Raw genomic sequence first — 20,151 nt, forward strand, 5'->3', positions numbered from 1 at the left:
TATATTTGGGAACCGATTTTAACTTGGCATCGAGATTCTAAGTTGGAACCGGCTCTGAGAATTCTAGACTGCTCAAGCCTACAATCAAAATGGATTCCTGAAATACCCCAAGTTGAAAACTTAGTTCCGATTAAAGTGAAAGATGGTAGGTATGTATGCCGCCCACAAATCTTTGGGTCCACCAGTTCTCTTCAGATCTTCACTTCCTCACAAAAGATATTTTCTATGCAGTACTACCACAAGACAGATTACTACCACAAGGCCTTTTTCTGTGTTACTGCGTTGCTACTCACTCATTGTGAGAATGTAGACATATTGTCTGTAGCATCGTGAAACCAATCATTTTCGCACCCAGAAATTCTCGTTACACACCAGACTCTTACCCACTACAGCATATCCGCCTGGTATGACTTTGTTGACGACAGCATCCGATGTATGTATACCTTGGGGGAACCATGCTGCCATACATTCACCCACCAGTCTGCCAAAAGCCGCTCCTAATGTGAAAACAGGTATGAACACTCCAGCTGGTACTGGGAGTGTGACAGCGAGAGCAGTCATCCAGAACTAGGGTCAGGAAAGAACAGAAAGAATGGAGAGATAATAATGACACTGTTGTAACCAAGGGTCCCGTTCTGAAACTCATCATCATTTGTGGCAATGCACAGAGCCATGCAAGATGACCTACGGACATATCTATAACACATCCACATGAACCAGGAAGCACACAGTGAGCCTTCACATATCTCTGCGAGGTAAAAAGGCTCTGTCTCTTGTTTCTGAAAAGACAGCATAACTGTGGAGGGAACACACTCACTCAAGCATTCTTAGACCAGTTTGCAGTGGAGGGCATGTCAATATGATCCTACAGTCTTTAAAGACACTGAAAGCTGACAACCATCTTGCCTGCTCTCTGTCACTGCCAGTAGACGTGTATACACACTCCTTCCCCCTTTTTTTGGTACATATTGCACCAACAAAGTCTGGGACGCTAACCTTACATACCTATTGTGAACCTGTGAACAAAAGATGTCCACACGATGCAGGAAATGAAGACATTCTGTGGACTTACACACGTCCACAGGACGTTTCCCCTTCTCTGAAAAAGAGGTTTGGAGGCACTTTGGGGTAGGGGTCATCATCGTAAAAGGAAGAGGAATAGTCAAGGAAACCTTGTACAAAAAGCCAGCTGAAAATCGTGTTCCCAGTTTAAGAAAAACAAGTATTTTCACTGAGTTTTCTTAACTGCACAAAAGGAAAGGAAAGTCCACAGTAGGTATGTAAGGTAAGTGTGGGGGAGTCAACTGTGAATTGAACTTAAACTTGGCTGCTGTACATAGCCTTTTGTTGAAACAGATTATTGCTGCATGGTGGTTACCTGCAGTGTTGCAAAATTTGAGAATGTGGAAAGAAAAATCATATACATATTTTTCCAGTGACTCTATCAAGTCAGTATTTGTGGCGTTTTGCTGAATATCAAGACTTGGCAAGGTCAAAAATTTTGCCAAAAGAACAATGTATGCATGTGGTTATTAACTTGAGACAGGCAGCATTCAGGTAAGTTAGAATACCACATTGGTTGAAGAGGCATGTAATGTACATGTGCAAGAAATATACCTGTACCAACTGCCTACGAGTGAAGTGCCACCACAGAAATGATATAATTCTGGTCATCAAATGAGTTCATTCATGTAAAGGACCAACAGAAAAAGCTAAGTGAGTAATAGGAAGTAAAGAACACATCATCACATGCATGCCCTAGACAATTCTTCATTTTAAAACTGCAAGAACTTCTTACCCTTATAATCTGAAGTCTTTTGAATGGCTCACTTCCATACACACCCTGATTTTACAGCACTGTAGACCTCTGAGAATACATCAGCATTAATCTCAACTAAAGCTACAAAATATTACTACTTGTAAATGTAGTACTGTAGCTTGTATGAGTACTTGACTGGCAATACTCTATCAATCTCACATCTCTGTGCATGCAAGAGGCCAACATGAACTTAGTGTACTTACCTGCATGACGATGAAGACACCAAGAGTGACAAAGACATTGGGCCGATGCCAAGGCTTAAACTTGTTCTCCTCGTCTATGGTGGCTGTTGGATCATTCCCTAGCGTCGTGTTGCTGAAGAGCTCGTCAATCTGCTGCTTCTGAGTCAACTAATGAACACAAAAGATTGCACGGTAATATGAGCCTAGATTTCCTAGTGACCATTCCTGGTAGAAAGGTATAAAAGGAAAAGCATACCAGGTACCGTTGGTATGATTTTTCCATTCAATTCTTGAACTTGTTTTAATGAATCACTTTAAACTTAGTGACGTCTTTTTATGACATGTATAAAGATTTTCATAGTCATTCTAACTTCTTTATTCATAAGGAAGCTGAACAACTTCTTAGATGACAGTTCCTGTGTCACTAGTATTTTGAGCATAAACAGTTGCCACAATTTTGTTTTAGTGAATTTTCTCCATTAAATTCAAGTAAATGAATACCCTTTTCTTTCATTTAGTGTAAGGCAGGTCAAGGAGCAAACCAAATCAACAATTATTCCATTTTGCATGCATTATTTATGCTTTGCTCCAAGCATTATTGTACAGTTGGTGTCTAAAATAACATCAAAGTAATAGGGTTTGCAGGTGGCATGGAAAAGCACTTACAACCAACAAATGATAATACATGTAGTACTCTACAAAAAACTCACAGTTAAAGTAGGTCTTCCACTACTTTTTATACAGGTATAAAAAGTACACATTTCATTACAAACAGTACTGCAGCCAAACCGAACCAACAATCGTCGAACATGGTACTTTTGAGCCAAACTGGTTGGCTCAGATGTTCGGCTTTAGTGCATGCAAGAAAAGGTGATAAAAAGCAAACACAACAAAAAAATGGATAACGAATTGTGCTGCACCGGCACTCGGCACATGTGCGTGTACACACGTACTATAAATGTACTGTACATGTACATATATGTACAGTAAACTTACGATGGCTCCGCACCTTGCGATGGTTGTTAAAACCATGTGGTGAGAATTCACTAATAATCAATCGAGAATATGCAACCTACAGCATTTCCACTGCACAAACATTCTAAATTTTCACTTCATCCAATTGCGATTATGCATATTCAGATTTAGCATTATGTTTATCCATCTCCGATAGCCATACCCTTACGTTCCATATTAGGCCAATGATGTCATAAACGGCCATGCAAAAAATAATTTGAATTGGATGCAGATCACGGTTGGAATCGTGCTCGATCAAAGGCAACTCTGGTGAGAAAAACTTACTCTGCCAAGCGGGCAGGTGCAGCACCCCAACTCGGGTGCGCAAGAAGATTTTGCCAGATCTCTAAGTTGTTGGCAAATCTCAAATAACAAAATGCCATTATCCATTCGAAAAAGACTGATGGAAAATTGCCCCTTTGGCCACGTGGGTGCTGTCCTGGGAAAGAATGCTGACTTGATACCAAGGTTCTTCTTCTAATACATCAAAACCCATGGTTTGGCAGTTGAATCTGTTTCTTGAAAATAACCAAAACACAATTCGCTCGAAATCTAATTTGATCTTGTATCTTGTAAAGGAGGAAACTCCAATTTGAGCATGCTGTTTTTTCTGTTTTCACATATACTGTGATCATTTTGTTGAGTCTAGCGCTCAACAACCGCTTTTAGTTGGCAAAACACGGTCGGAAACTGTCATACCTCCAACGGAACTTTCTAAGGAATTTTAACTCCTAAACAATCTTTTGGGAAACAGTTTAGAAAAATATTATGTTCACATCTAAGTTGCTCACAGATGGGGATGGAGAGGAGATTCATTGCTTGTATTAACATAGTTTACCCATTGAAGTACTACATACAGCACATTTGTAGCCTGCTCTTCGATGTCTCAATGTGCATTGTATATATGTATATACATGTGCATGTGTGTACGTGTCCAAACCCGAACCGAAGTTCGGCAACAAACTTCCAAACAAACCCGAACTGAACCTTGGCACCTACTTGCAGCACTAATTACATGTACAAAATTCAGTTCCTTGCCATGTATATAACAACTTCCTATGCCAGAGTGGTTTAAGGGCACAAATCAATATCTGTAACAAATTTAGGAACAACTTATCAGTATTTCCTAAAAACAGAACAATAAAAAAAACTTACCTCTCCAGCCATAAACTGTCCAAGACCCAGGGGAAACGTAATGGAGGAAATGACAAGCGATACCACCAAGGGATACAAGAAGCGACTGCAGGGAAAACAGCAAATGTAAAGAAATGACTCACTCTTGTTGAACAATCATCATTCACTTGAGGGTTCAATATCATTGTCCCAACACTGAATAAAGTTAGGCTGTTGATCTTACATAGACTATTAATAACATATCCAAACAGCTCACGATATTGATACTAAGAGTGCTGGTCCAGAAGATGTACATGTACCATTAACTGTTCAGGGCCCAACCGTCTTCACAAGACATTCATATTTGAGCTTGTCAATTGAACTGTCTGCCAAATGTTGTTTGAGTATCACAGTTTGCAAACTTCTCAACAATATACTCACATCTGAGCTTGTCAAATGAACTATCTGTAATTGTTTGAATACATTAATTTGCAACCTTCCCAACAAGACATCCACACTTGAGCTTGTCAAATGAACTGCTTGTCGTTTGAATGCCACAGATTGCAACACCTAACCCATCTAATTTATTCATCTTTAAATAATCTAGATGTCATAAACAAAGACATTCATACATGTATGTACACATACAGGGTTCCAGATTACAACTTTTCTGAGGTTTTCTGAGGTTGTAGCTAAATACACATTGTTGCAATGCCTGAAAAACACCTGCTGTGTACAAGTAGCCGTTTTCTTTTCTCAGTCTGTCATAAAATCACGACACCAAGTTGCCACATTACAAATCAGTTCTTGCTTGAACGGATATTCCTGGGTGTCTTAACAATTGCTCTCATTCTTTAACAGCATATGTGGTTATGTATTCAGAAGCATCAGTTTACTTAAGAGATTTCTTCATTAGGAAGGCTGGTGCTTTGCATGAATCATTAACTGTCTGCCATTTCCTGTGAAGAGACCCGCATTACAGCATCTACTTAACTATACATGCATGAAATTCGGTTCGGATAAAATATACCATCACACAGTTTTGCATGGCTATACTGCACATTTTTAGCCATAGACATGTGCACTATGTACTGATTAAAATATTTCATGTCATGGGATCTACAATTCACCAATCAGATGAATGGGATAAATTCTGATGTTGCAGGTAAACACAGCAAAGACATTTGCATATCATAAGACACATAGGCCTCAGAGCACTTTAAAAGAAGGAATGGAAAAAAAATCTGAGAACTTTGCTTGGATAGGGAACAGCTGCTGCTCCTTTAAAAAACTATGAATGTTCCCAAATGGGTACCCTGGTCTAACTTGGGAATGGAGTATTCCTTACGGGAATACAGTAAATTCCCATTAGAACACAAATAATACTTGTGAGCTCAAAGGAAGCATTTAAGGAACCTGTTGGTACTATGGCTACCAAACAGTTTGAAAAAGCTTATGTTAGTATCCTGCAAATGACATCATTGTTGACTTACTTTTTCATCAAGAAAGCACTGACTTTCTTGTGTGTTCTGTTGAAGTCTACAATGCGCCTGTGAACAAACACAAAAAGGGCGCCACCAAATCCGCACACAATACTGAAAGAAAGGAGCCAAAAATGTAGATTTAAATTGAAGTCTACTGTTCACTGTCACTAATGCAAATGCATGGAGGACTGTGCACATTCTCAGAGAGCCTCAACTACATGTACAAATACTAAATATACAAAACCTTTTTTAACATGATATGTTAGAGTCAAGAAGATGTTAGTTATGTATTTTTGTGATCTGCCATTCCAAAGTGTGTATTTATAAACTCTGCTCTGTACACTTGATATTGCGACAAATTTCACCAGCTTTAAGACAACACTATATACATGTACTCGGTGTTTTTAAATATATGTCACCGAATATACATGCAAAACATATGCACACTGACTTGAAATAAGGGCACTAGCACGTTTACATGTATGAACTTGGGGTGGGGGAATATGAGTGACTACAAAAAACGTATTCCTTAGGTCCTATGGTCCTGGAATACCGGTATTTGAGCCTCATTAAGATTGCCAGCAGGGCTCACGGGTGCATAAGGTGGTATTTCTTTCATCATTTATGCCAGTCAGTGTGTTTTGTCATGAACTGTGATGCAGACTACACATTCTTAGCTATTCAAGCGAATTTTGCTGCAAATGTTTTGTGATGTCAAATTTGCTCCACTTTTGCGTTGGTTTGAAGAATCATCCAGTGTTAAACCTACATTTTGAAGGCTATAAGTGCTGTACAAAAATGAATTTATGTAGGCCTCTTTTCAAAACTTGTTGAGAGCACAAACAGTGTCTAGGGTTGCAATGGCTAAGGTTTACAGCTACATGTATCTCCGTGAGGTATCTACACAATGGGTCATATGCAGCAGAATACCTGATGTCCACACACCCACTTGTGTTAAAAATAAGCATTTTTTGGATATTACACATACATTTCAGTCGGTTATATTAATAACTGTAATTTTTGTTGATTCTCACGCTAAAAAAGGTCGCTGCGGGTTGTACTGCAGGCAGGTTATACTGCAACATTTTAAGTATGAAAGCAGTCACTAAACACCGCAATGTGCCTCAGCGCAGCCTAACCTGGGCCGCCGCTGGCCAGCCACATGTGCAAGTGGTGCAATGCTCTGGCCGCAGCACGGGAACAGGCAGTCATGGTTTGTTTGGTTGCAGTTTAAATTCATCCTTTACGTGTCGGGAATGAAGGAAATCCGTCCAGGGGGACTGAATAGACTTGTAAAGGTATCATAAGTAATGTTAACACCTCACAAATTGCATGCGGTGCGTCTGTTCATTTTTGCTTTCATGGTTGTGTAATCCAAGTTGTTTATTATTTCACTGGTCATTCAGACACTGTTAGAATAAAAGAACTGATGCATGGCCCAAGCAGTAAGGAAAATAATCCAGCCCATGTAGACTGATAATTCCAAAGAAAAAGTTTACGTTTAGGAGCAACACTCGTTTGCGCACTTAAAGATTGTGTACCCAAAGGTGTGCAGACCCTGATGTTGGGCACTTTGATTTTTTGCATCTAACATTTGTGTATTATTGGTGCAATATTTTACCACCAATTTTATAAAAGTTGAAATTTAATCAAACTCCAAATATTCTGTTCCGATAAAATTTTATTTTGGCCTGTTTTCCAAATTTTTTTCCAAAGAGCAAAATGAACTGTTTTAGTTGGTTATGTTATTGGAAGTGATAATGATTTACTAGAATTTATCAATTTTAAAGAACTTCTGAAATTTGTGGGATTTACTGAGATTTTTTTCAAGGACGCCAGGTTAGCTGAATTTCTGCCCAATTTCTGTACGTCAACCTGTTTGGATTTGAGACAAAATTCTATGACACTGAAATTGTTCATAAAGGTTCAAAAGCCTGTACTGTGAGGGTAATAGTATCATCATTTAACCAACTGGATTTGAAGTTTTTCAACAAAGAGGTTTGGCAGCACCATATGAAGAAAGTCAAGTGAACATCAAAGTATGCCCCGTAATTCTCTACATGACACAGTCAACACCACGGTGCGGCTTATACACCAGTGCTGTTAATATGCAAACTTTAAATCTGAGTTGACCAGATTTTTGCTTGGTGCGGCTTATACACCATACAGCCTATATTCAAAAAATTAGGGTAACCCTTTAGAAACATGCTGAACCCAACAAGATTCTATGTGATTTATAGTGCACAATGAGCGTTAGGTCAACCAGGCCTTGCTCCATGAAGATTCCACTGTTCGACACTATTCAGGCCAGGCATAAGACTGGAAAGAAACCACAAATCATTTGCAAGTGGCAAAACAGAAATGATTCCCAAGATGCCATAGTGTTTTCACATGTTTGCCATCAGCTGGTACTGAACTACATAAGTTGTGAGCCTTACCCAATAAAAGCAAAGGCAATTAATTCCTGAGGGTCAAATGGGAAATCCACTCGGAAGGTTGTCTTGAAAAGAGCAGTGATCGTTTCTGAAACAAACATCAGTTTCACAACATTTAACAACAAAGAATTTGAAAAACCTAGTTTGTGTTGTTTTACTCCATGCACAGACTACATGTACCAGCACCTTATATCAAACCATACACTGTACATGTTCATTTCTTTTTTTCTGAGCAAAATTGTGTAAACTTTCAATGCGAACTTTCATGTAATTTGACAAATCTGTGAAGAGAAATAAAAAAACAAAAGAACCTGTGACTCTTGGCATACATTCATTTGTACTATGTTCACTATGTACATACTCAACTGCCCATGGATATCGGTGGGACCAGTTGACTATTCAGTGAACTTTGGAAGGGGATTAATGGTTTGATGAATAGACAGTCCTGTTAGCAGACGGGTCAGAAAACAAGCTTTACTGGTACTTCATGTGGCTGGAAAGTGCCTACAGGATTAACAAAAAAAGCTGAGTCATCCATTTCTATCATTTTTACAACACTAGTAGCCAAACACACTTTAAAGTACAGTATTACAGACGGTAACACTCAGTACATAAATCAGCATGTTTTCCTATTCAGCCTGTGCACCTTATGAAGGGAAAGGTTATGCAGACTGTGAAAAAAAGCCAAAAAAGGATGGTCCCTTGACCCGAACAGCACTGAACACAAACTTGCACAACTGGTGCACAAATTTGTTGGCAATTGAGCAGTCAACACTAGCAGCAAAAAGTGCCAATTCTGAGACAATTGAATGAAATGGCTGCTTGACATTGGATCTTAACGGATCTTGTTAAGTTGGCAAACTTTTCTCAATTGTTGTACATATTATGTGGTGAGCAAGGTTTCCAGCCAAATGACTGTGGAGGGGTTCTGGCTAAACTTCCAGCCTAACACACCTTCATCTTTGTTCCACACAGCCAACAGCCGGAAGACAAATGCTCCACACACAGCACCAAAGAATCCTCGCCAGTAGTTCCGTACAGCAAAGTAAGTGGATGTGACTTCAATGCTGAACAGCACACCCCCGATGGGGGCAGCAAAGTTGCAAGATACACCCACGGCACAGGCTGCCGCTAGCATCTCACTGTTTCTAGACTCATTCTGAAAAGGGGCATTTGACCACATTGATGACCACATAGGCAATAAAGATGCAGCCGCTCCTACACAGCTAATACAAATCTTCAACCTCCAATTAAAAAGTTACACTTATTAGGAAGTACTGAATCTGGAATTTCCAAATACTTGGCTGTGGGTAAACTCTAACTTAAGTCTATTTCAAGAAATGGAAGTCCAGATTTATGGCAACATATCTTGTAAACTACTAATGAAAAAAAATCATTTCTTATTAACTATGGATGGACATTGAAACTAACAAACAATTGTTGCAGCTATAGACAATAACAAATGTCAGGAAGACGCATGCAAAACTAATTGTGCATGTGCACATGTGTCCAATATATGAAAAAATGCTAACGGGTGTCATAACTTTGATTGTAAATTTAAGTTAACAGAACTATTGTGATACACGTTGCATTGTTAGCATGGTATTGCAGAAGAAACGCGTATCAGATGAAAAAGCATACCTGCCAACATTGAGAAGTCAGACATACAGGAACACCCATTTTCTGAGCCTATAGTAAAACAAGCAGCCACGCAAGAGAAGCCATTTACATGGACACACATGTATGTGTAACTGCCATTTTGACACAGAGCTGTACATGCAAGGCAGTGCCAATTTCAGACCTTGGAACCAAAATGGCTGTTCATTATGTGTGCAGTCACAGTACATGGAGCTACTTTGTGGTACTTGTCCATGTGCACTGACGCATAATCCACCATTTTAGTTCTAACAACTGAGATACTCATGTCACAATTCTTTCTTTAAACTGCTGTTTTGGCATTTTGCTTTTTCAAATACATGTACAGCCCTCTTTTTTTGCAAGAGAACCCTCTTATAAAATTTTTCTTTTTATAGAAATTGAAACGCTCCAATTTTTGGCAGACTGAAAACTTCAACAATGCAACAGTTCAAATTAAATCAGAACAGTTGGCAGGTATGGAAAAGTGGTATCATTACATGTGGACCCCCAGTAAAAAATATCAACTTCATAAGCATGACTGTGTACAAACTTTCTCTTTTGGCAGTGTGCAGCCTTTTGTTTAAATACAGTGTAAGCACAGCACTTATAAATACAGGATAGTTTGCATGATAGTTTACCTCAAAGATGCCCTTGAATGTGACAATGAGTTTGCTGAGCATGGTGGACACGATGCTGGCAATATGCACAAAGGGGCCCTGTAGTGAACAAAATCATTTCAGAATAGGTATCAGCTCAGTATGGCTGACTGAAAAGAATATTATCTCATTAAAAAAAACAAAAAAACAAAAACATGAAAGCAGCAATTAAAATATCCGGTGTTTTACCTTCAACCCACATTGTACATGTATGTAGTTTAAAACCAGATTTGGTACATTTCAGTTTTACCTAATTTTTTTTTCAGTCAGAAGCTCGAGCTCATTATCCAACATTTACTGACTGTATATTAAATAGACGTAAATTTATTGGAAAAGGGTTTGTGAAAATGAACAAGTTTTTTTCTGTAATAGGTGTCATGGATTCTTATGCTTGGTTAAAGCGCCTTGTTTATTTCTGATGATGCATGAGGGGAAAATTTCAATAGAAGGTTTCCATGGCTGCCATCTTGGAAGCCAATGTTTTGTTCCACAGGGTATGCACAAAGGAGATTTGAATGTGGAACACATGAATTTCCCCGCAGGATGGTTACCATGCAAAGCCTCTATTTCTCATTATTTGCACCCAAGCACAAGCCCACAAAAAGTTAAAGCCTTAACAAATGAGGTTTGCGAACAATGGACACTATAAAGAACACAATAAAAAAGGAAACAAAGCAATACGGCCATTTCACAATAGGGCGTCTCCAAGAGTTTGCAATGCGTTGGCCAATCACAATGCTCGAAATTTGTTGACCCTTTCTAAACGCGCATTGGGTAGACAATTTTTGTGCATTGTGATTGGCCAACGCGTTGTAAACTCCTGCAGGCGCACTATTTTGAAACGACAGTATTGTAATAAACAAAACAAAAAGAACTGCATCTGGACTTGAGACACTGCTGTGTCATTCACAGTGATGCCGCCACACCACAGCAGGGTGTTAAATGTATGGGTGCTACAAAAAAATAATCAAACACTGTTCGAACAGCAAATGTGCATGCTACTACCATAGTTTATGTGCATGTAAAGAATATACCGGTAAAGCAAGTGTATTTTGGATATGATATCACAAAGCTGTTCCTGTTTTTGTAACAAGGTTCATTTGAGACACATGCACATGTACTTCTTGACACATGACACTGCAGTACTGCATTCCATTCATACAGTGCCATAGTGTCAAAACAAAACTCATGAAAATGACACATCAAGACAGTCTGTCATCATGTTTGGATGACCTGTATATGACAAAAACATACCACCATGACTAAAGAGAACTAGTATATATGAATAGTAGTGTTTGATTGTTTCATATACCAGTACATTATTGACTGCAAAATGAAATACAATCTTCTAGAAACAAACCCTATTCTTTTGCTTCACTCCAACTACAGACTGGCTACTTGTTCAATCTTCAAACAGTCTCCAGGTGTTGAAACACAGTGAGTGATGTTTAACCCTTGTGAAAACACTGCAAACATGACTAGCCCTTTTGTGGTGACTTTACAGGGCTTGCCCTTTATTTTTTCTTGCAGTAGCCTGCCAGGCTAGTGAAATGTGATTTTTACTAGCCCACAGATTTTTACTAGCCCATGAAATGTGTGAAAAAAATAACAAAGCAGGTTTTGGACTTAAGAAGGTTGGGCCACCAAGACGTTTCTATCAACCACTATCACGTGGGGTGATAGCGGTTTGTGGGTAGACTGGTTCCCGTTCCCTACTCACTCACCCGGCATGATTGTCCAATGAGGGGCTTGCGATCAGTGGTACAACGAAGTCACTTACGAACCAGATTGCACCAGTCTACGGATGCAGTATCGGTTTTCGGTATCTGGTTCCCAGTGCGAATTGTATGTTAATTATATTGGTCATGTATAGAAGTCACTGACTACTGGAGAAACTATCGTTGATGCGTTGATGATAGGTAACAGGTACAATGTACACAGTCCCAGCACACAATACAGGATTCCAGGTGTGAGTCAGAAGCGGTGTTGGAGTTTAATTGATTCCAATAATATAAAGTTACATTCATGACCGACAAAAGGTAAAGCTTTGAAATCAAGACTTTGTTTTATTTTCTTTAATCACATCAGAAAAACAAGGAACGTGTACATATTTTAACTCGCCCACCAGATGAATGAGGAAAGTGTTTTGACTCGCCCGTGACTGTTTTCACTCGCATTTGGCTAGCGGGCGACCACTAAGGGGAAACCCTGGTTTATAATGACTACATGTACTGGTAAATTAATCATAACTATCCTCAACTCCAGGATGCTATTCGCACTGCCTCAACATAAAGAGACGAATTGCCGGAGGATTTTGAAGGATTGCGGCAGTGGGCACCCTGCAACAAAACATATTATCCCTAACCCCCAAAGCATTTTTTTCTAGAAGATTGACTCAAACCGTCAAATTCCAACACCCTTTCACTGCTGGGTGGGGTATATATATCAGTACTCAACCCACCGGATTCCAACAGTCCACTAGCTGTATCAGTACACAGCCCAACAAACTCCACCAGGCAGTAAACTGTTGGGTTTGGCTGAGTGGGGATACTTGGTCATATACTACATGTGTACATGTGTGTATAAGGAAAGGGGACAAAATGTACTCATCCCTTCAAGATCCAACAACTGCAGGGCTATAAAAAATTTTCTTTGTTTTGGGGGGCCTCAGATTTCTTTGTTTTTATCTTTGACTTCTCTTAAAAAGCAAAGTCACCAAATACACTAGAGCAATTTTTTCTACTCCTTAAGCACAGGTACATGACCAAATGACCCTTATTGTTTACAGGTACACACATTCCAATAGCACTATTCATCCCAACACCCAGCAACAAGTACTGGGTAATACCAACCATCCCCATTCAGTCAAAACCCAATACTGCTACTGCATCTGTACAGTACTCATCCTGTCAGAACCCAACACTTTGTGCAGTAAGTTTCATATGTACACAGAACTCAACCCATCAAATTTCAACAAACTCTGGTGTTATAAATGGATAGGATTGGGAAATTTACGATTCAAGAAAAATCAGAGGATTTGGGGAGATTGAGGCTGTATCCAAATTTTTCATGGAGGCAATTGGAGGATTTTGAAAGACTGAGGGCGTATTCTAGCCAAAAGGGGCTAGGTGGTTAGAGTTAACACAGAAAAGCATCCCTTGACAATTCTTTTGGACACAAACAAAATTGGTATAAATGCAACTTTTCCCTTGATAACACTGTCGATTTTCAAAAACATATGCCATGCATTATTGATACGCATGTACATAAACTGTCCCGATAGCAGCTGCATATAATGTGTGTATTTTTTATAGTTATTTTATAACTATAAATAAATTTATATATAATTACTTGTATTTTTGGAGGTGCATGTACATGTGCTCTGGCCCATTGAGAAGTATAAGGCTAATAAGGACAGGAAAACTCAGAGCAAACTCAATCTCAATTCCCTGGTATCAAAATGGATACACAAGTAAATGATCAAAAAGGGGAGTGAAATTGAAAAATTCACCTCTTTTCCAATGGGTAGGCCACTGCCAAGTGATGCTGCCACTCCAATGACCTTGGATATCAGAGTGCGGAATGATAGATACTCCTTCAGTACCACACCTCTTAGAATGGTCTTCATCTCAGGTATTCCAGAACCTGCAGCAAACAGTCAAATACATCTGTGTTTCAGGGATTCCTTGAAATTAGAGGTTGTTTTGGGATTCAAATTAGGGAACCTGTCAAGAAGCACAGAGTACTAAAAATTAGGGCCAACAGTGGGTCTAGGGTGACATTTCAACAATTAGTGTTACAGTTTATCCACCCTCATGTAAAATGGCCATGGTCTCCCCTCTGTGAAAAGTAATAGACTGGATTACACGGTTGTGTGCGAACTGCAGCTATGTTGCCTTCCATGTGCATTTACCAGATGCCAAGAAAGAGCAATCCTTGAATTCACTCATGAAAAGGCAAAATTGGGTGCTGCATTGCCACGTTCAGATGTTGCCAATGAAATTTGTAAAATTACATAAAAAAGGTTGTGTGGGTTTGTTCAACTGTGTAATAATTAACTGTGATTTGGCTGTATTTTTTGCATCGGTGAATTAAACACCATTTGTAGAGTCAATGATTTTCCCGTTTCAAAAATGGGTATTTTCCGTTTTGCCAAATCCTGAATTCCGCTTCAGAAATTCAAATTCTGTTTCATACCTTCGTAAGCATGAAATAGGACAGCAAGTTTTGAACTATGCATACAATTAATCAATGGACAATTTATGTGCCACTCCTCGTGTTTGAAATCAGATTACATACATGTACATGTACAGTGAATTCACAGAGTAACGGCAGGTCTTGCATATAACAGTTGTTGATCACAATACATGTATGTTAATGTTGGACACTGACCTGCCATTTTCTTTGGAAGGAGTGCGATAAACTTCAGAAAGTTAACATTAAATCTGAGCCTTAAAATGTAAGTTTGTGACTGAAAACTTCACACTTTATTGAACACTTCCGAGGGCCCATTCAGCTATGGTACACCAATAATTCAAGAAATATGTGAATAGTCTTCTGTTTTGCTGCCATGGTTCCATCGTTTTGCCATGCGGTACTAGTCTTGTTTCAAGGCGTCCATGTGGATTCACAGACTTAATTTATATATATTCATGTACAGTAGTCCAACAATCCTACTGCCACTACCCAAGAGACACAACTTTTGACTCTGCAGCTTGGGTCATTTCTTACCTATAGCATTGGGTGATACTAGATGCACAAATACTGAAGAGAATATGATGAGGATTATAGAGAAGCCAACCCAGCCAAAGTACTGTAGAACAGGAAGGCCCTTCAAGAGCATAAAGAGTTGTACTTGAGCTGCCGGGAGAACAAAACATTGACATGATGTACAAGGTTCATGCCTGCCTACGAGCCTACTGAATGGTCCTGATGTTACCTTAAAGAACACATGTGCCAGAGTGTACATCACATATCCTGAGCTTAAATTCCCTCTTAATTGTTGATTGCCAAGTGCATCACAGTGCATCAAACTTTTCACCTGGTGCACTGTGCTGCATCTGGCAGGGTTAGGGTTAATGGTGAAACCCACTGATGGGTATCCACTATTTTTGATTAAGCATCAGGGTATGCAGGTTCTAACCATATCCCTTAAATCTGACCAGAAAAGGGGGTTAACAAGTGCACACAATGCAAGGGGAGGTAGGGAACCAAGCTAATGTGTATAGGTCCATACACAACAGCATCACACATGTGTAATTGTAATAATCATAAGGTACTTCGCACATTTACAAAATGTAACACCTACAAAGACCAGCCTTTATATAAGAAAATCACAAACAACTGGCACTGTAATTGTGTACGGTACCAGTCATCTCAACGTGTAAGTGTACAGGCAGATTTATGTATCTTCCCAATGCCACTGCTGGCTAGTTTGCAATATTATGATGCTAGAATGGGGTGGTCTGAAATGTGTACATGTACAGGTATATGCCAATGGGTTGTCATGGTTGTGTAATCACTGTGTGTGAAATTCCAATGCAGAATACAGGGGAAGGGTCTGTGTGCATATAGGTACATGTATGTGGGTAAATCCAGAAATTAGGGGTCCAGAAGTGTGACATTTTTGTGTCCCTGTTACATCTGACCTTTGTTATTTGACATGGACATATCACCAGAATTGATTTCAAACTATTACTATTTGTTTGGCTGGTCATTTGCAATAATTGGAAATTAGAAAATGGTTCTGAACGTTCAAAATCCTATGTCAGATGTGACAGGGACACACAAAAAAATCGGACCCCTAATTTCTGGAATTACCCACATGTAGTTTATGCACAACCCCAAAAAAGCATTAACAAAATCTAGTCTGATTGAAAAAAATAGGCTTTGGAAACACTGCTGTTCAGAGTTCCTTACCTGTTTGGCATTTAGCGATGGCATAGTCCATAGCAAATGACAGCAAGGCCATAATGATGCCAAGGAGAGCTAGAAAAATCCAGTCTTCCCCTATCTTACTGAAGACAAAGTCACGGAACCAGATCAAGTTAGCTGCAACAAAGGCGACACCAATTTTAAACATGTAAATCCTAACTGAAACTGGTGGAGAAACACCCCTACTGACACACATTCAATAACGATGAAAAACTTTGGATACATTGTGAACAGAAAGCATACTACAAGTACATGTAACACTGTACATGCAACCTCAACCACACTAAATACACGTAGGTACTCTTGATCCTTCTGAAAAAAAGAGAAAACAGGTTGGAAAATTAAACTCCATTGGTAAGCTCACAAATCTTCATGTCAAAATCCTTTTTAAATATTGATATGATATCAATCGATCAATAGAATACAAGAAAAGAAAGTACTTCTCACATAGGACCTACATGTACAACCTGATGCAGAAACAAAATATATCTACAAAGCAGGTCACGTGTCACATCTCAGACTTAACATGTGCATATTTTGTAAGTAAATTTGCAGCTTTGAATGAAATGCATGGAAATGCTGTAACATAGATTTTGCATCGTCACCATATTGTTCAGTTTTAATAAGAGCACAGAGGGACACATTTTCTCAGTGGAATGCAATATTGAAATGTCCACTTTTGTAAAATTCCATCAATTAAGAAAGGTATAACCTGTATAAATGGAACACACACATTTGAGCACTACTTACATTTGACTGTATAGCAGCAGGTGCCTCTATACTGTCGGAATTCATCATCTAATTGCTTCTGTCGTTTTTTCTCCTCCCTTTGTCTGGCTGCCTCATTCTTAGCAAACTGACTCAGCTCCTGCCGGTACCTGCCATACATCTGTGGATTTGGAGGGAGGTTGGAACCATTAATCTTACCCAGCCTCTTGTCCACTTCTGTAAATTTAATAGTTGGTAATGTTCCATTATTTGTAATGGAACCATAATTCTTTACATGAGAAGTCAGTCTTGCATTGGAAGAACTCTGGCTGTGATACGGGCCCAAGTGACTGTCACTCTCTCTTTGGCTTTGCTTTAACTTGTGTGTCTTGTTCTTAGTACTGATGAATGATGTGAAAGATGCAAAACTTGCATCATCAGGAGTACCATCAACAGGAGTAAAGGATGGCTCACTGCCGACTTGGATTAACTGCAATTCTGTAACTGCATCACGCTTAAGATTGAAGTGGATGCTGTTTGCATGTGTTATCCTTCCAGGGCATGAGTGCCGTAGTTTGGAGCATTTGCACTTAGTGATGGACTTCGAGTGTTGTGCATTGTGTGACTTCGGCAGTCTAGGGTGCCACCTGAGGCATTTTGAATGTGGCTTGAGATTGCCTTGCAGTAGATCAAGTTCCTCATCAGCTTCGCTGTCATATCGCTGGCTGTGTGAATGCAGTTTAGTCATTAAATGTGGCATAGCATTCAGAAATGATACAAATGGTTGAGTGTACGTCCCTTCTACGTAAGCCATGATGCCAACATTAGTTCAATTCCTGATATAGCCACATTTAAGGAGACCTCAAGTAACTCCAAAGTTCAACATAGATGAACTTTTCCTCATCATCCACACTCGCCAGTTCTCACTAAAAAATATTAGACAATGACTGTAACTAGCTTGCAGCACCCACACAGAGTCAGACAATCTCAGAACCTATTTAGTAACAGTATAACCTTGAGCTATAAAAAACTTTTTCCAGGCCCATATTTTGTGGTTTCCCCAAAGCAAGGCTCCATGAGTAATGGTCAGTCAGTGTACAGTCATCCCATGCCATCACAATTTATAATGAACAATGCACGACAAGCTTGATACATTTCAAAAGACAAGGGTTTAGTCAGGGACACTGCGATCATATCCGTTTCCTGTATTCCTTTGGTTCTATAACAAATATGCATGGTGTCCTTGTGTATACATGTACCCTGTACACACATGTACATTCAACTGACCTGTTGAGGTGCGATGTGAGTACAAGGGAAGTGTGAATAAGGTGGACTGTTACAAAGCTTGAAGGTGCTTGATGCTACATGAACACATGTACATGTAAATATGAAAGCTCATGAACAGTAGTAATATTTCTTGTTCTGGTTATAGTTTGATGTCATAAATTTGATTTTAAAATGTAAATAATCAAATGAAATCTACACCATTTGCAAAATCAAAGTCTAAGAAGTGTTATCCTGCTGGTACAATGACTAATTGCCAGGCACATATGTACATTTACATGTATAGGCACTACATGTATGTACATGTAATGTAAATTGGTAATTGCTTTCAAGAGGGCTCTAGTAACAAGTTTTCCAAAGGGATAGGGAGGGACGTAGACAACCCACAGTACTCCTATTGGACTAATCAAGTTTTGTTTGCTTACTTGCACATGTACTACTAGCTGCTTGTACATGTTGTATGGAAAGTGAAGTACACATCCACACATGTACACGAGTGCGTACATGTACATGAACATTCACTGTGTGCATAATTTCGTTTTTTTTCTAACCGATGCAAATAAAATTAGCATGTAAGCAGGAGGCGTTTTATTCTTTTGTTTCCTTTTCATTTTTCTGTCACAGAAAATCTAGTGACTACAAAAATTACAGGTACTCTGAACTTTAAGATGTATATTACCGGTATGTATATCAATGCATGTAATTTTTCATATCATGCCCAAATTCATTGCCTGAAGGTACACATGGTAATACCTGCAAAACCAAGGGAAACTGTGGCAGTAGCAGACTGTCCTTTTTGATTATTACATGTATCTCATGGACCTGGTACCTTGACTTTCATATTTGGTTTTATTTATAAACAATGAACAAGATGCTATCAGTAAAAATTACATGCACATGTACGTCATGGCATAATCGACTGCTGAATACAGTACAGTGAGTGTTGTAAAACTAATTCCAGAGTGTCATCTTTTTTCCATTTGGTAATTTTTATGTCCTATGAGCACTGTACAGTATATTACACAGTCACTAAAGTATGATTTTGTTATACAAATATTTCCACGATTGTTACCCACTGCACAGGTACTTTTCAGAGCTCCCTTCAATTGAGATGTAAAGGAGTCATGGTCGTGGCCGTGTTCGCATACAATTTTATTAACCAGACAGGCAATTTCTTGGTTCTCCCACTGCTTGGTACATAAAGGAGTCAGGATAAAATGCAAGTCAAAATTTGTCTGTCATGAAAATTCATGAATGCATTTTATGCTTTATTGTCTTGTGGTAGCAATAAGTTTCTTTTTAAATTGTGGTGAAAAGCAAATTCTCTCTGAATAGTAACCTGCACAAAGTCTGAAGGGTACAAATTTCAGCTCATGAAACCTAGCAGATGTCACATAACAACAGGAACAAAGTGGCTTGTGTTTCCGAAATCCCAAGTCAGGGCCCAGCATCGGAGGAATATATACGAAGGGTCCTGTTTATGGGTCTGCACCAGAGGAAGCTTGTGAATTTTCTGGCTTGCTCTGAATAGGGCACATCTACCCCAAGTGGGGCCAAGAGAGGACCCAATAATCCTACATGTACATGTAGGAACAGAGGCTCCTTTGGTGGGAATTGTACGTCGCTGGTTCCCCAACTAGGCCTGCTGCATGTACACTTACTACATGTATGACTATGAAATGCATGAGTGGTCCCAGCCATGGCAATCAACAAAATAAACACTCCCCACCAACATGGTCTTTTAAACTGATGACGGGGGGGCTTCTGCTCAAGGTTGATAGGGTCGCTGGTCTATTGCGCTGTCTAAGACTCACAATTTCATTGCAAACATAAACAGTAGCTGTTTTCTCCAAGATTTGTGCTCGAAATCATATGCTACTTTAA

At 39.2% G+C, this 20,151-nt stretch overlaps 1 protein-coding gene across 4 annotated transcripts in view; it reads right to left on the reverse strand.

Annotated features, from left to right (window-relative positions):
• Nucleotides 1-20,151, reverse strand: part of clcn2 (chloride voltage-gated channel 2) — a 47,486-nt gene that overhangs the window by 25,906 nt on the left and 1,429 nt on the right. For 3 of the 4 annotated variants that reach the window (XM_087147562.1, XM_087147561.1, XM_087147560.1), the window contains exons 2-13: nt 17,026-17,164; nt 16,261-16,392; nt 15,073-15,201; nt 13,853-13,986; nt 10,324-10,401; nt 9,689-9,736; nt 9,002-9,206; nt 8,051-8,135; nt 5,622-5,723; nt 4,171-4,255; nt 2,023-2,169; nt 384-567 (exon numbers count right to left, since the gene is read on the reverse strand). In XM_087147562.1, coding sequence (XP_087003688.1) covers nt 384-567; nt 2,023-2,169; nt 4,171-4,255; nt 5,622-5,723; nt 8,051-8,135; nt 9,002-9,206; nt 9,689-9,736; nt 10,324-10,401; nt 13,853-13,986; nt 15,073-15,201; nt 16,261-16,392; nt 17,026-17,164 — 1,468 coding nt within the window. The remainder of the gene's footprint in view (nt 1-383; nt 568-2,022; nt 2,170-4,170; nt 4,256-5,621; nt 5,724-8,050; nt 8,136-9,001; nt 9,207-9,688; nt 9,737-10,323; nt 10,402-13,852; nt 13,987-15,072; nt 15,202-16,260; nt 16,393-17,025; nt 17,165-20,151) is intronic. The other variant, XM_022254461.2, reaches the window with a different exon arrangement.

Source organism: Acanthaster planci, linkage group LG16, assembly GCF_054643075.1.
Source record: "Acanthaster planci isolate LZ-2023a linkage group LG16, COTS_SCS, whole genome shotgun sequence".
Classification (NCBI taxonomy): domain Eukaryota; kingdom Metazoa; phylum Echinodermata; class Asteroidea; order Valvatida; family Acanthasteridae; genus Acanthaster; species Acanthaster planci.